A 13437-nucleotide genomic window follows, 5' to 3' on the forward strand; every position below is an offset into this window, starting at 1 on the left:
TCCAGGGCACCTGGGAGGCTCAGTTGGTTGAGCGTCCCAACTCTTGGTTTTGGCTCAGTTCATGATGCTAGGGTCATGGGATATAGCCCTAGGGGCTCCATTCTCCACGGGGTGTCTGCTTCTCTCCCCTACCATCTCCCTCTGCGCTTTCCCCTCCTCGTGCACAAACGCACTCTCTCTAAAATAAAATCTTTTAATAAAATGTCATTTTTCCAGAGTCCAGTAATTTGGTAGATAAATTTTTTTTTAAGATTTTACATATTTGTTGGAGAGAGAGAGAGAGCTTGTGCACGCACAGGCAGAGGGAGAAGCAGGCTCCGCGCTGAGCAAGGAGCCGGAGGTGGGACTCAATCCCAGGAGTCTGGGATCTTGACGTGAGCTGAAGGCAGACACTTAACTGAGACACCCAGGCATCCAAAATATTTTTTTAAATATGTGCATATTTCTAGCTTAGAAGAAAATTTGAACTTTAATAACATCGTAAAAGGTAAGCACAGGTTCTTCACATCGGCAGTGTATGTTAAATCACAGAAGAGTAAGATGAATGTGAAAATGATTTTTTAAGTAAACTTGAGACTAATCTTGTTGAAAAGCAGAGGCTGATGAAATGATTTATAGCGTTGGTATTTATTAGAGGTGCAAAGTCTTCAGTTTGTTTGTTGATCTCAAATGTCTAGCTTTATTTACTTTGAAAACTTGATCTTTGCAGATTGAACAAGAAAAGTTGGCATCTATGAAAAAGCAAGATGAAGACAAGGATAAGAGGGATAAGGAAGAAAAAGAAAGCAGCAGAGAAAAAAGGGAGAGGTCTCGAAGCCCAAGAAGGTATAATACAATGCATGCATGCCTAGTGTTTTGCAAGTACTTTAGATGGTAAAGTATTCTGTGTGTAGAAAGTTGCACAGTTGGGGCGCCTGGGTGGCACAGCGGTTAAGCGTCTGCCTTCGGCTCAGGGCGTGATCCCAGCGTTATGGGATCAAAGCCCCATATGAGGCTCTTCCGCTATGAGCCTGCTTCTTCCTCTCCCACTCCCCCTGCTTGTGTTCCCTTTCTCCCTGGCTGTCTCTATCTCTGTAATAAATAAATAAAATCTTTAAAAAAAAAAAAAAAAAAAGAAAGTTGCACAGTTAAAAAGGAAGCTAACAGCACTATTCAGAGAGATTTCTTCCATCATCTACAATTTTCATGGTGGACTAAGTCTTGTCTCTGGCCTAAAATATTTGTTTTGTTTGAGACAGATCATTTGACTATAATAATTGTCTATAAAGTCTTGGTGAATTATACAATTCTTAATTCCTAAATCAAAATCGAGACTTGCCTTCCATATTGCATTTGTTTAAATATGGCATTAAATTATTTTAATCTACTCCAACTCTTTTCTGTCCTTTTTATTAGAAATCTGTGCCCATTAGCCATTCATATACTTACCTAATTCCGTGTTCTGCTTTTCTTAGATGGTTGTCTTGAACCCAAAACAGATCACTTATTTGTTTTCTTCTTCTTTCCAATGAGACTATGGTTAGGTTCCCATTTTTAAACCTACGACTCAGCTTCTACTGTATTTGTGGTGAAAGGTGAGAATTCTACTAGGCTTTTCATTTTTAGAGTTCTGCTAACTTTTTCATGAATCTGTTGGACTTAGTAAAGGGAGGAGAAAATTTGTTTGTTCATTTTAATTAGTATATTTGATATTAAAACCTCCTTATCAGGGAAGCGTACTGTTGCTAGAGTTAAGCACGTCACGGTGATAACTACTTAGCTGTTGATGAACCAGATCGGCTGTTTTACTTCAAGTTAGGGAAACCATTATTGTAAAGGAAAGGGGGCTTCTCCTTTTCAAAAAGGCTGTGTAGGTTTGACATATTTCTCTTCTCTTCCAAAGAGCATATTACTTCCAATTCCACTAGTCATTTTTCTGGAATATCTAGACTACCTGACAGACTCTGTGGTGGGATCTGTCTGCATCTAAACTGTTTGGTTGGGCTTGAGTTATTATGGAATATCTCTTTACTTTCAAGCGTTCTCTTCTTTTGAAAAGTTGGTCTTTGGTGTCCTCGTCTCTGGGAATGATTAAGAATCTAAATCTAGAGTCCTAGGTTAATGCTTTCCTCTTAAAACTGGTATACTGGAGAATATTGTTACCCTTTGTTTGCTTGCCTTTCTGGTTTTCTTTTGGCCCTTCCCTTTAAGTAAATATGGCAAGATACCTTATTTTCACAAGGAATTTCTCAGGTATAAACAGCAGTGGTGTAATTAAAAAGATTCTCACTTTGCCCTTTGACCCTCTCTCCCAATCCACATGATTCAAAAACCTGAAAAAAATTACTTTTATCCTAGACGCAAATCCAGATCTCCTTCCCCTAGAAGACGATCTTCCCCTGTCAGGAGAGAGAGAAAGCGCAGTCATTCTCGATCTCCCCGTCACAGAACCAAGAGCCGGAGTCCTTCCCCTGCTCCAGAAAAGAAGGAAAAAACTCCAGAGCTCCCAGAACCATCAGTGAAAGTCAAAGAACCTTCAGTACAAGAGGCCACGTCTACTAGGTACGTATATAAAAATTCATTTATAAATATCACAGCTTTAGGCTAATATTAACTGACTGCTAATAGAATAACTCTGAGTTACAAATACAAAGTTACTTGGTTATTCCCCCCCCCCTTTTTTTAATCATAAAATCAGCTTGTTGAAAAGATTCCAATTCTACAGGAGAGTTTAAGTAAAAGGCCCTAAAGGTGACCACTGCTATCGGTTGGTTGTACTGTTTCAGATATTTTATATATTGTAAATTGTTTTTTTCCCAATGCTGTGGACAACTTTGTGCTCTTAAGAATGTGTGTGGTTAGGATTGCTAGTTGCTTTTTAACTTTCACTAATGTGTATATATCTTTTTGGAGCTAAGGGGAAGTCTTCATGGACTTTGAAAACACTTTAAAAAGAAAAATAACTTTATTACATCATTGTGTTGTGACTTAGGAGTCTGAGCTGCAGAAGGGAAAAAATAAGCTCTTTGTTTCTACAGTGACATCCTGAAAGTTCCCAAACCCGAACCTGTACCAGAGCCTAAAGAACCTTCTCCGGAGAAAAATTCCAAAAAAGAAAAAGAGAAGGAGAAGACCCGACCAAGATCTCGGTCACGTTCCAAATCAAGATCCCGGACACGGTCTCGCTCTCCTTCTCATACTCGACCTAGACGGCGTCATAGATCCCGGTCAAGGTGAGCTGTGGCTTCAAGACCGATCTAGACCTTGAGTTTTACATGCTACTTTTTTTTTTTTAAGATTTTATTTATTTATTTGACAAAGAAAGAAGTGAGAGAGGGAATACAAGCAAGGGGAGTGTGAGAGGGAGAAGCAGGCTTCCTGCCAAGCAGGTAGCCCGATGCGGGGCTCGATCCCAGGACCCTGGCATCATGACCTGAGCCGAAGGCAGATGCTTAACGGCTGAGCCACCCAGCAAGCCCCTACATGCTACTTTCTGGGTAGAATTAGATAAATAATTTCAGAGCAGTAGAAAGCATTTAGTACAAATGTTATTCTTTGGACCTACAGAGAGAATTTGAGGACACTTTTTGTGCACCATAAAAATCTCTACATAAATGGAAAATTGTATGCCTTGAAGTTCATTTTTAAAATATAGCTGTTGAGAAAGCTGTGTCAAGGAATTCATTCCTTGCTCTTGTTTATTCAGGCCCTAATTCTGTTTGTTATGGCAGATCATACTCACCTAGAAGGAGGCCAAGTCCGAGAAGGCGGCCGTCTCCTCGAAGAAGAACCCCACCAAGACGAATGCCGCCTCCACCCAGGCATAGAAGGAGTAGATCTCCAGTGAGACGGTAAGGGCTTTCTTTTTTCTTGTTCTTTTTCCTTTCCTTTCCTTTTTTTCTCTTTCTTTTCTTTTTTCTTCTGTAATCTGGAAGTGTCAGTACATGAAAGTGCACCACATTTCTTCAGGTTAATATTTGAATTAGTTTGTTCCCCTGGAATAAAGAGCTTGTGAGTGATTCTAGGTGATGCCTTCTAAAGAGCCCTCATTTGAGGTCTAATTTGCAACGAAACGCGGGGGGGCGGGGGGGAGGACTGATTGACCATTTTACTGATACTTCGTGTTAACTTAGCCTTTTAGACCCCAAGATCTCCTAGGAATAAGGGAATTTGCCACCCTCCCTCTTCCTTTGGTTTTTAATTATCACTGGCTTCCGAAAAGCAGATGACCACAGCCAGTAAGCTACTTCTACCAATATTAACCTATTTGCAATTATATTTTTGTTTTAAATGTTTTTTTCTCATTACAGAAGTGACTGTTAATAAAATTTCAAGGAAATACCAAAGGGAAAGTTACCCGTAGTCCCATCCCATGGATATAGCCATTTTTAGCAGTTTGATGTCTAGGTGTTTTTGAAGAGATTAGACATAAAAGTAACCCTATCGGTACCAATGTTCTTTTCTTAAAAATCATTTTAAAATTGGCATGAGGTAAACCGTTTGGATATATCCCTTTTAACAAAAAGATGTTGCTAAATCTGCCCGGAGTAGAGGCCTGGTGCGCTGGTAGCAGAGTTTTGCACCTTCTTTACTTCTTGAAAGGAGATGTGATGATGTGCTTCAGATTATCCTTAGCACAGAATTTTCTGTGTTTTGAGTCTTTTAAGATTTTTGTAGGGATATGAATCTACTTGGATAGAGAGAGGGGAGATAATAACCTCCGTGATTTTTCTTTCTGCAGTCAGGTTTTTCAGAGTCCCGTATTTTTTCAAAAGAAAAATGTTTGGGGAGAGGGTTGTGATATAATGAACCATTTTTATGATTACTGCTAAAATGATAGACTTGGTGTTACTACTGACAAATGAGACGAATGGTGTGAATGGTCAGTAGATTGAGGCATCACACTTTTCTGAAATTGGTTATTCTTTTTTAGGAGAAAAGTAATGCTGGTGCTTTCTAGTACAAGATTAGTGGAAACAGCTATTTCTTATATTGGAGTTTTGCAAACAGCATGTTTTAAGTGTGCTTACTGAGCCATTTAGCAGTCAAAATATTTTGCAGATTGTGTAAGATTCCCTTTCGGCCAGTTTTTTATCTCACACTTAAGGTAGGGTTTCTTTTTTTCAGGTTCTCAGGAATTCTTCCGCCAAAGGTGAATTCTGCAGGTACACATAATTGCAACAGAACTTACCACAAATTTTGCCGCAGAATTCGAGAGGCCCCTGCTTCTAAGTTTATGTAGCTAAATGAATTCCTAACCCTGCTGCACATCTTTTTTTTTTTTTTAAATGCGACCTAAAGGTTGTTTGACATTGTGCTATTAAATGGAAAATACTTTGCCACCCAAATTTTGTATGCAAACTCCAAACAGTGGTGATTTTCCTAAGGAAGAAAGAGACTGGTTAGTTACCATATTATAGCACTCATCGTGACATATTGTGTAACTGGAAAGACAACTCAAACAGAAGCACTTACCAGAATAAGTTATTCACATTTAGTCTCAGAACTAGCTGTTTCCTGTCCTAGGTTGTGGTTTTGTTTCCCATTTTTTTTAAACTTATTTATGTACTTAGCTACATAAACTCAAAAGTTGGATAAAAATAGTTGTATTTTTGTGTAAACTGTACATACCTGTAAGGTCGTTCTTGGCAAGTATGCAGTTAATGAATGCGAATACTTCATTCCACAGAAGAAGGCGTTCATCAGCATCCTTGTCTGGAAGTAGCTCATCATCCTCTTCGTCTCGTTCCCGGTCACCGCCAAAGAAGCCTCCTAAGAGGACATCCAGCCCCCCTCGAAAAACTCGTAGGTTATCTCCTTCAGCAAGTCCTCCCAGGCGAAGGCATAGGCCATCACCTCCAGCAACTCCACCGCCAAAAACTCGTCATTCCCCGACACCCCAGCAGTCAAACCGTACAAGAAAAAGTCGTGTTTCTGTCTCTCCAGGGAGAACTTCAGGTAAAGGTAAAAATCAGACACATAAAAAACAGTTTGTTCATTCTTCATTTGGCTACAAAGTGCCCAGTCAGTTGTTGCTGCCCCTCCCCCTTCAAAGTGTGGAGTAGCTGGGTAAAATTTGTGTGTGTGATAATGTTTGTAAATTTGCTTATCACCTTTTCTTTCCTGCTTTAAGTTCTTGGGATTTGTTGAAATAGAGTTTATGGGTAAATGTGTTTTGTTTTTAGCAGCTGCCCTCTGGCATCAAGTAGGTGGAGAAATACATTACCAGCCGTGGGCTGAGTTGGGGTAACTTAACAAAGTTTGTGTTGTCATGATAAGGGATCATTTTATTACTATGAGACCTGAGTTGGGGTAACTTAACAAAGTTTGTGTTGTCATGATAAGGGATCATTTTATTACTATGAGACCGGTTAACTTTTCCCCCTGAAGATTTTTTTGTTTGATATCTTATTTGAGGACTTCATATTCTGTTTTAATTCTTTCTTGGCCGCATTGTGCTCCCTAGGGAAGAACATGGTGTCTTCTTAAAAGCTGATTTGTTTTTTAATTTAGGCTCTAGGCAGGGTTCTTCTGAGTGTTGTCCTTGGTTTATTCTGCAGATTGATCTGAGGAATTTATGATCTGTGATCCTGCCAGGCAAGTAGACTGCTGTATTAGTCTGAGTGAAGGTTGTGGTGTACTGGGGTCTGTCCTTTAGCATAAACACACAAGGAGAAAAGCAGTAGGATCGCATTGGGCCTCTGGTGTTTGGGGCTGAGATGATAGCCTGAAGGGTGAGTAGTGGGGGGGGGGGGCCTAAAAGCTGCTACAGTAATTGATTTCTGAGAAGCAGTCTGTAGGCTGGTCTATACTGGGCTTGCTCTGATCACATCTAAATTTTCAGGTTAGAAAAAAGAAAATGGGGATGATCAAAGTTTTGACTGTTGAGGTATAGACAAGCCATCAGAGTGACGGGGAAACTGGCAGCTAATGCTAATCTGTAAAGAATAATATGTAAATTATTTTAATTTGGTGACTGTATAATTAAATATGTGGTCATTTTTGTTGCATTGGCTTTTTATAACTAGACAGACAGCTGGATTAGAATAGACTCATTTGGGTCTTCCCAGGTTCAGACTTAATTTAAGTATGGGAGGGGGCCTTAGGGTCACTTATTTTTGTAACCTCATGTTCCATACTACGTTTTGTTCAAGATTAGGACAGTTTCAGTAGTTTCCAGCCACTGTGTCCAAATCTGATGCCCATTGTCCTAACCAATTTTTTCTTTTTCTGTGAAGTGTTTGTATTTCTGAATTTTTTTTTCTTCATCTGGAGCCAGAAAGCTCTCTAGTGAAAAAATATGAAAGTTCCCACCTGTTACTTTGCAAAAAACACATCAAGTTAGGAATTTTCTATTTACATTATAGCCAAGAGTAATAAAAGTATCTGAACGGGAGGACTGAATCTTTGTTAAAATGGGTTGCTAAGAGTTAACTTTTTTCAGAGTCTACCAAGGCACCAACCTCTTGCATTCTGATACATTCTCAAGGGGAGTGGGCCACTGCTTTCAAAAAAAAAAAAAAAAAAGTCACAGTGGATATGCACATAGGAGAGAAATAAGTCATGGTGGAAGACAAAGAACTAGTTACATTCCCGTGGATTCTGGGACAGGTCTTCCATGTCCAAACAAAACATAGCCGAAGAGACACACTGTGGGCAATATAGTTAGAGACTGCCTTTTGTTTACTGAAGCTGAATTTGTTTCTGACTACTTGGAAATAACATTTTACAGTAAAATGATCCTGGTCCTGTGTGATGAAATTTCAGAGGTAGAACAGACTTTAGAGATTGTCATCAAGAAACCAGTCTTTAGGTTAAGTGATTTGGTCAAGGTCAGGCAGCCAGGACTAAAATTTGGGTTTTCATTTCCCAGTACAAAAATGTACACTTTGCCCAACTTTCCTACCCCAGAATGCTTCTTTTGATGGCTAGAGGTGGGAGATGGAGGGCAGGGTCAAGTTCTTCAGTTTCTGTACCTGGTGATAGGATTTCAGAAATTTCTTTTTACAATACTCCACGGCTAATAAGATCAGTGACACCATTGAAGTGTAATAGGTTTAATTTGTATATTTCATGTGGTAGTTACCAGTCAGGATTTTTAATATTGGGCAAATGGTATAGGAAGGATGCAGGGAAAGTATTTGGGGGAATTTAGAGGTAATTAATTTTGGACTATACATTCTCATCTGAAAGGATCTTCAGGAAGCATTTTGTAATCAGTGGCCTGTTAATTAAATTGGCATTATCTTAGTACATAAGGTATTGCTTTGAAATCAGTGGGATATTTAATGAAGTGTATTTACAGAGAATCTATACCTATTGTAATTTTAGGATGTTTAACCCTATAAATTGTATTCTGTAGACAATGATTATTTCACCAGTTCTGGTAACAGTGACTTATCTTTACAAGTGATCGTTTGGACAAGTCTGGGAGATTAATAATTAATAGGACTGCTGAAGTAAATTTGAAATTCTGGTTTTTCGTTTGACTTAGAAGATTTCTGACTTTATGCTAGAATGATTTTGTCCCTTGAATACTAAAAATAAAACATTAACACAATAAACTATAAAGTCTAGATAATATTCAGATGAAACATTAACTGTTAATACTACAATTCAGTCAGTCATAGGGGTATATAAATAGATACCTGTTCTAATGGTATGAATATTTTGACAGTATAGGGGTATATAAACCAGCATAGGGGTATATAAATAGATACCTGTTCTAATGGTATGAATATTTTGACAGTAAGCCATTCATGAGAGATTGGATCAAGATAAAATTGCAAATACATATTTCTGTGGGAAAAAATATGTATGTTCTAGTTCAGTTGTGTTTATTCAGTTGGCATTTGTCAGCTGTCTTGCAAACACAGCCACATTTTTAATGTGTCTTAGAGGAAAATGCATTCTGACATTCAGGCATCTTTCAAACACGTTTTGGAACCCAGTTCTCTTAGGTGGTAACTTGAACATTTGGGGTTTATAGATAACTGGATGCCTCTAATAATTTTTCAAGAATTGAAGATTAACTGACACTTTAAAGTAGAGAATACTGACCAGAAAAATAGCCTCGAATCCTTAAAAGTATAAAAGTAATTGTATTTTATTTCTTTGAATTTGTTAAAGTACAAGTTTTAAATGCATTTTTGCTGCCATATTTCATGATAACTAATTAGGTTTTAACCGTTTTTTTTTTTTAACCAAATCCAGTGCTTTGTCAAAAATGCTTTCTTATTAGGTAGAATCTAATAAAATGCAGGTTATTCAAAAAGTATCATGGTTTAAAAAGATAAAAAGGGCACCTGGTGGCTCAGTCAGTTAAGCATCCGACTCTTTGATTTTGGCTCAGGTCATGATCTCAGGGTCGTGAGATCAAGCCCTGTATTGGGCTCTGTGCTCAGCATGGAGTCTGCTTGTGATTCTCTCTCTGCCTCACCCCTCCCTCCTTGCTTGATCTCGTGTATGCTCTCTTAAATCTTAAAAAAATCTTTAAAAAAAATCTTAAAAAAAATATTGTAAATTCTTCAGTTTGACTGCTTTAGCAAAGATGAGATTTCTGTTTTAGATCACTAGCTGTCTAAGTTACTGTCCCTTAGAATAAGCCTTTACAGAATTCTGAGTATGAGCGTGTTAAAAGAAATGTGTCTACATTCTGGGTCAACATCCCATGGTAATTGCTTTAATCAAACAAAACAAATAAGGATCCTCAGGGGATCATACTGTCTTCAAATTTAGTTCTTAGCAGCATGGTCTCAGATGATGTTTCAGGTTAATCTGTGGTAAGATCGGTGGTTCTATTGGTGTATACTTTACATTTTAGTTGAAACACTGGATAGATACTATAAATAGAGCTGGTTAATTGGTGGAAATTAAAGGCTGTGCTCTAGAAATAGAGTCTTGGGTTCAGATCCTAATTCACTTTAATTATCCATGTGATTTTAGTTGAAGTTAATAACTTTTTAAGCCTCAGATTTCCCCTCCTGTAAAATGGGAGGTAATACTAGCAACAGTGCTTAGCACTGCTTAATAATACAGCAGGCATACAAAAGACAGTTGCCATAATTTTCCATGCAACTTGGAAAAGAGACGTTGACTAATTCATAAGGTGCTCACAGCTCTCCTACTACCTTAGGTATATTTCAGAGCTGCTGCCCCCCCCCCAAGCTAGGAAAGAATCCTTCAGCCTTAGTATTTATTTTTCCTGTTGTGAGAGTTTACTTTGTTTGCGTAGTTTAAATCCCTCATGTTACTATGAAGGCTGTATTGGTAGATAAAGAGTCTTTAGTCTCTTGGCTAACTCAGTCCTCTTCTCCAGAACAAATCTCTTTCGCTGAAGATTTCATCAGATCTTATTTCTTAACCATTTTATCAGTTTTTAACTTTTCTGAACCCAGGTATACCTGGGTGTTTGGACGCTGTCGTGCTGATGAGGCCTCTGTAGTTGCGTGTGTGTATATTTAGGTTATGGGGTAGCGCCCGGAGGTTTACTGAATTGAATGTTACACATATCTCCTACACAGCTTCTGCTGCGAAACAGCAACTCACAGTTTCTCTTAACTGGCATTTCTTTTGAGAGAATATTCAGATTCAAAAATCATTATAGAGCTTTTCAAGGCTCTTCACCAAACATTTAATTTATTATGAAAGTATTGACTTATTATTTAATTATCAAATTCTTTATAAGAATGGTCCCACCTGTTGTACCATTAAGACTGTCCTGTGTGGCTTTGTTTGTTGTTGTCTTGTTTTGCTTTCCCATGTATGTAAGTATTTTTTTTCTTATTGTTTTTAGTGACAAAACATAAAGGTACTGAAAAAAGAGAGTCCCCTTCACCAGCACCTAAGCCTAGAAAAGTAGAGTTATCTGAATCGGGTAAGTTTTGTGTGTGGGTTTTTTTCTGTGTGTGTTAAATTGAACTAGATTTTTTGCACATTTCGTTATCCCCTCTGGTTAAAGATTAATTATAGGATATGACTTAAGAGCTACGGCTCTGAAGTGAGACCAACCTGCTTTGAATCCCCAGCTTCACTGCTTAACTGCTTTTTGTTTAATTACTTAATTTATCTGACCCTCACTTCTTTCATCTGAAATGCAGATAACAGTACCATCCTGTAGGTTTTTGATGATTAACTGAAATAATGCCTATAAAGTCCTTAGCACTTAGCTTGACCTATAGTAAATAAATTTTTTTTTTAAGATTTTATTTATTTATTTGACAGAGATAGAGACAGCCAGCGAGAGAGGGAACACAAGCAGGGGGAGTGGGAGAGGAAGAAGCAGGCTCATAGCGGAAGAGCCTGATGTGGGGCTCGATCCCACAACACCGGGATCACGCCCTGAGCCGAAGGCAGACGCTTAACCACTGTGCCACCCAGGCGCCCCTATAGTAAATAAATTTTTGATTACATTTGGTGAACAGAGTCTAAAATCAGCATTTAAATTGGTATTTTAAAGCTCTTTTTTTGTAAGAAAAAAAAATCTACATATATAGTATTGCTTGACCCAGTGAGATAGAAGTTAAAGAGACCATTTTCCAATTCAAGTATGTTATATGTTCTGTATGCGTAACTAAAGGAACACTTTCTAAATGCATCCGTCTTTCAGAAGAAGATAAAGGTGGCAAAATGGCTGCAGCAGATTCTGTGCAGCAGAGACGTCAGTACAGACGGCAGAACCAGCAGTCCTCATCTGGTACGGATATGGATTCAACTGTTTTCTGTGTATCCTCATGAAAAATACTTCAAATACAAATCTCCACCCTTGTAGTGAGTGCGCTTAGGAGAAATGTGTGCCTATGCAGAAATATGTTCAAGGGGAGGAAGTATTACTTCTGGTTTTTGGTTTTAAGTCCTTTCTTAAAACTTAATTTTCTTTTAAATTGTTATAAACAGTAGATCTTTGGAGTATAATAGTAAAACAGACAGGGGTATAAAATTTGGAAAAGTCTAATTCTTTTCCCAATCCTTAGTCTTACTCCCAAAAGCTTATCTTCAGAAAATTGCTGTGCTGTGTATAAGGATCTGTGGTTTCAAAAGGCAATAACAGAAAACACAAAAAATCTGCATAAGCCCAAACTTTATGTTGCCTCCCTTTTTAACTTACTGTATCTAGATATCTTTCCCTGTTCTTAGATCTAATTTTTTAAATAGCCAAAACCTTTTATTGTAATAATTAATGTACTGTAATTTATTGAGCCAGTCACATACTTGGACATTTAGGTTGTTTCTAGGTTTTGTGTACTGTACATTTGTAAAATAATAAATAATATTTATTATTCAGTTAATAATAAGTAATTTTATTAGCTTTGTGGGTATTTGTGACTAGGTGTGCTGCCTTTGCTTTTCATTTACAAAATAGAGACCAAAGCACCCCACAGTTGCATTAAGTCCGTTAAAAGCCCACAGAGCTTTTGCAGCTCTTTATATGAAGTTAATCATAGGAAGCCTTAAAAATGCATATAGGTTTTAGGTGTTTTTGATACTTGGGACTTTGTTTTTTTGTTTTTTTGTTTTTTTTGAGAGGTGGAGAGAGAGAGCATGGGGAAGGGGGAGAGGGAGAGAGAATTTTTAGTAGGCTCCATTCCCAGTGCAGAGCCCGACAACAGGGCTCAGTCTCAAGACCCTGAGTGACTTGAGCCAAAATCAAGAGTCGGACACTTAAGTGACTAAGCCACACAGGTGCCCCGGGACTTTGTTTTAAATTTAAGTTTTGATATTTGGGAACAATTACTAGTTATTTTAAATTAAGGAAACCATGTGCAAGCAATTGATGTTTTTCTTTTTGCAGTCGCAGACGTTGGCTACCAGGCCTATAGGGAAAGGCCTGTCACATACATTTTTTTGTTTGTGTGATAAATGCTAGGGATGTGGAAAGAAGTTATTCAGACCCTAATAGGACTTTCAGTAGTTTTACAAGTGCTTTAGAGTAACAAGCATCAGGTACTTGGCTTGAGATGCTTTTGGGGTTAGTTATTTGGAAAATCACTAGATTCTTAAAGGACAGTTGTATCCTATGGAGTGTGCCATGGGGATGATTTATATAATTTAATTATATAATAATGATGTGTATTTATGCTTGGCTTTTAAGTCATTGACCATATATTGATAATAACCTTTGTTTAGAACTGATGGCTTGTATACATGCTTGTATAAGTGGGCTTAACTTGCTAATTTGAACACTCCCATCTGTTTAGATTCAGAAAATATGCGCAAGACTCTTTTAAGCACGGGTGTAATTTTTGTTTATTGTGTAATTATAGATTCTGGCTCCTCTTCTTCCTCAGAAGATGAGCGACCCAAGAGGTCCCATGTGAAGAATGGTGAGGTAGGCAGGCGGCGGAGACATTCCCCTTCTCGGAGTGCCTCTCCATCACCTCGAAAGCGCCAGAAAGAGACTTCTCCTCGGTAATGTCTTTTCTTTCAGTAGTCTTCGCTGGTGTTCTGTAGTTGTGATGA

The 13437-nt window shown here is 38.1% G+C and overlaps 1 protein-coding gene across 17 annotated transcripts in view; it reads left to right on the plus strand.

Moving 5' to 3' along the window:
• Positions 1 to 13437, plus strand: part of SRRM1 (serine and arginine repetitive matrix 1) — a 30740-nt gene that overhangs the window by 5773 nt on the left and 11530 nt on the right. For 4 of the 17 annotated variants that reach the window (XM_034646802.1, XM_034646694.1, XM_034646725.1 and 1 more), the window contains 8 exons: positions 710 to 825; positions 2338 to 2541; positions 3018 to 3212; positions 3711 to 3830; positions 5669 to 5943; positions 10775 to 10855; positions 11588 to 11674; positions 13242 to 13386. In XM_034646802.1, coding sequence (XP_034502693.1) covers positions 710 to 825; positions 2338 to 2541; positions 3018 to 3212; positions 3711 to 3830; positions 5669 to 5943; positions 10775 to 10855; positions 11588 to 11674; positions 13242 to 13386 — 1223 coding nt within the window. The remainder of the gene's footprint in view (positions 1 to 709; positions 826 to 2337; positions 2542 to 3017; positions 3213 to 3710; positions 3831 to 5668; positions 5944 to 10774; positions 10856 to 11587; positions 11675 to 13241; positions 13387 to 13437) is intronic. The other 13 variants (XM_034646701.1, XM_034646733.1, XM_019802753.2 and 10 more) reach the window with 8 other exon arrangements.

The sequence above is a fragment of the Ailuropoda melanoleuca genome, chromosome 2, assembly GCF_002007445.2.
Source record: "Ailuropoda melanoleuca isolate Jingjing chromosome 2, ASM200744v2, whole genome shotgun sequence".
NCBI lineage: Eukaryota > Metazoa > Chordata > Mammalia > Carnivora > Ursidae > Ailuropoda > Ailuropoda melanoleuca.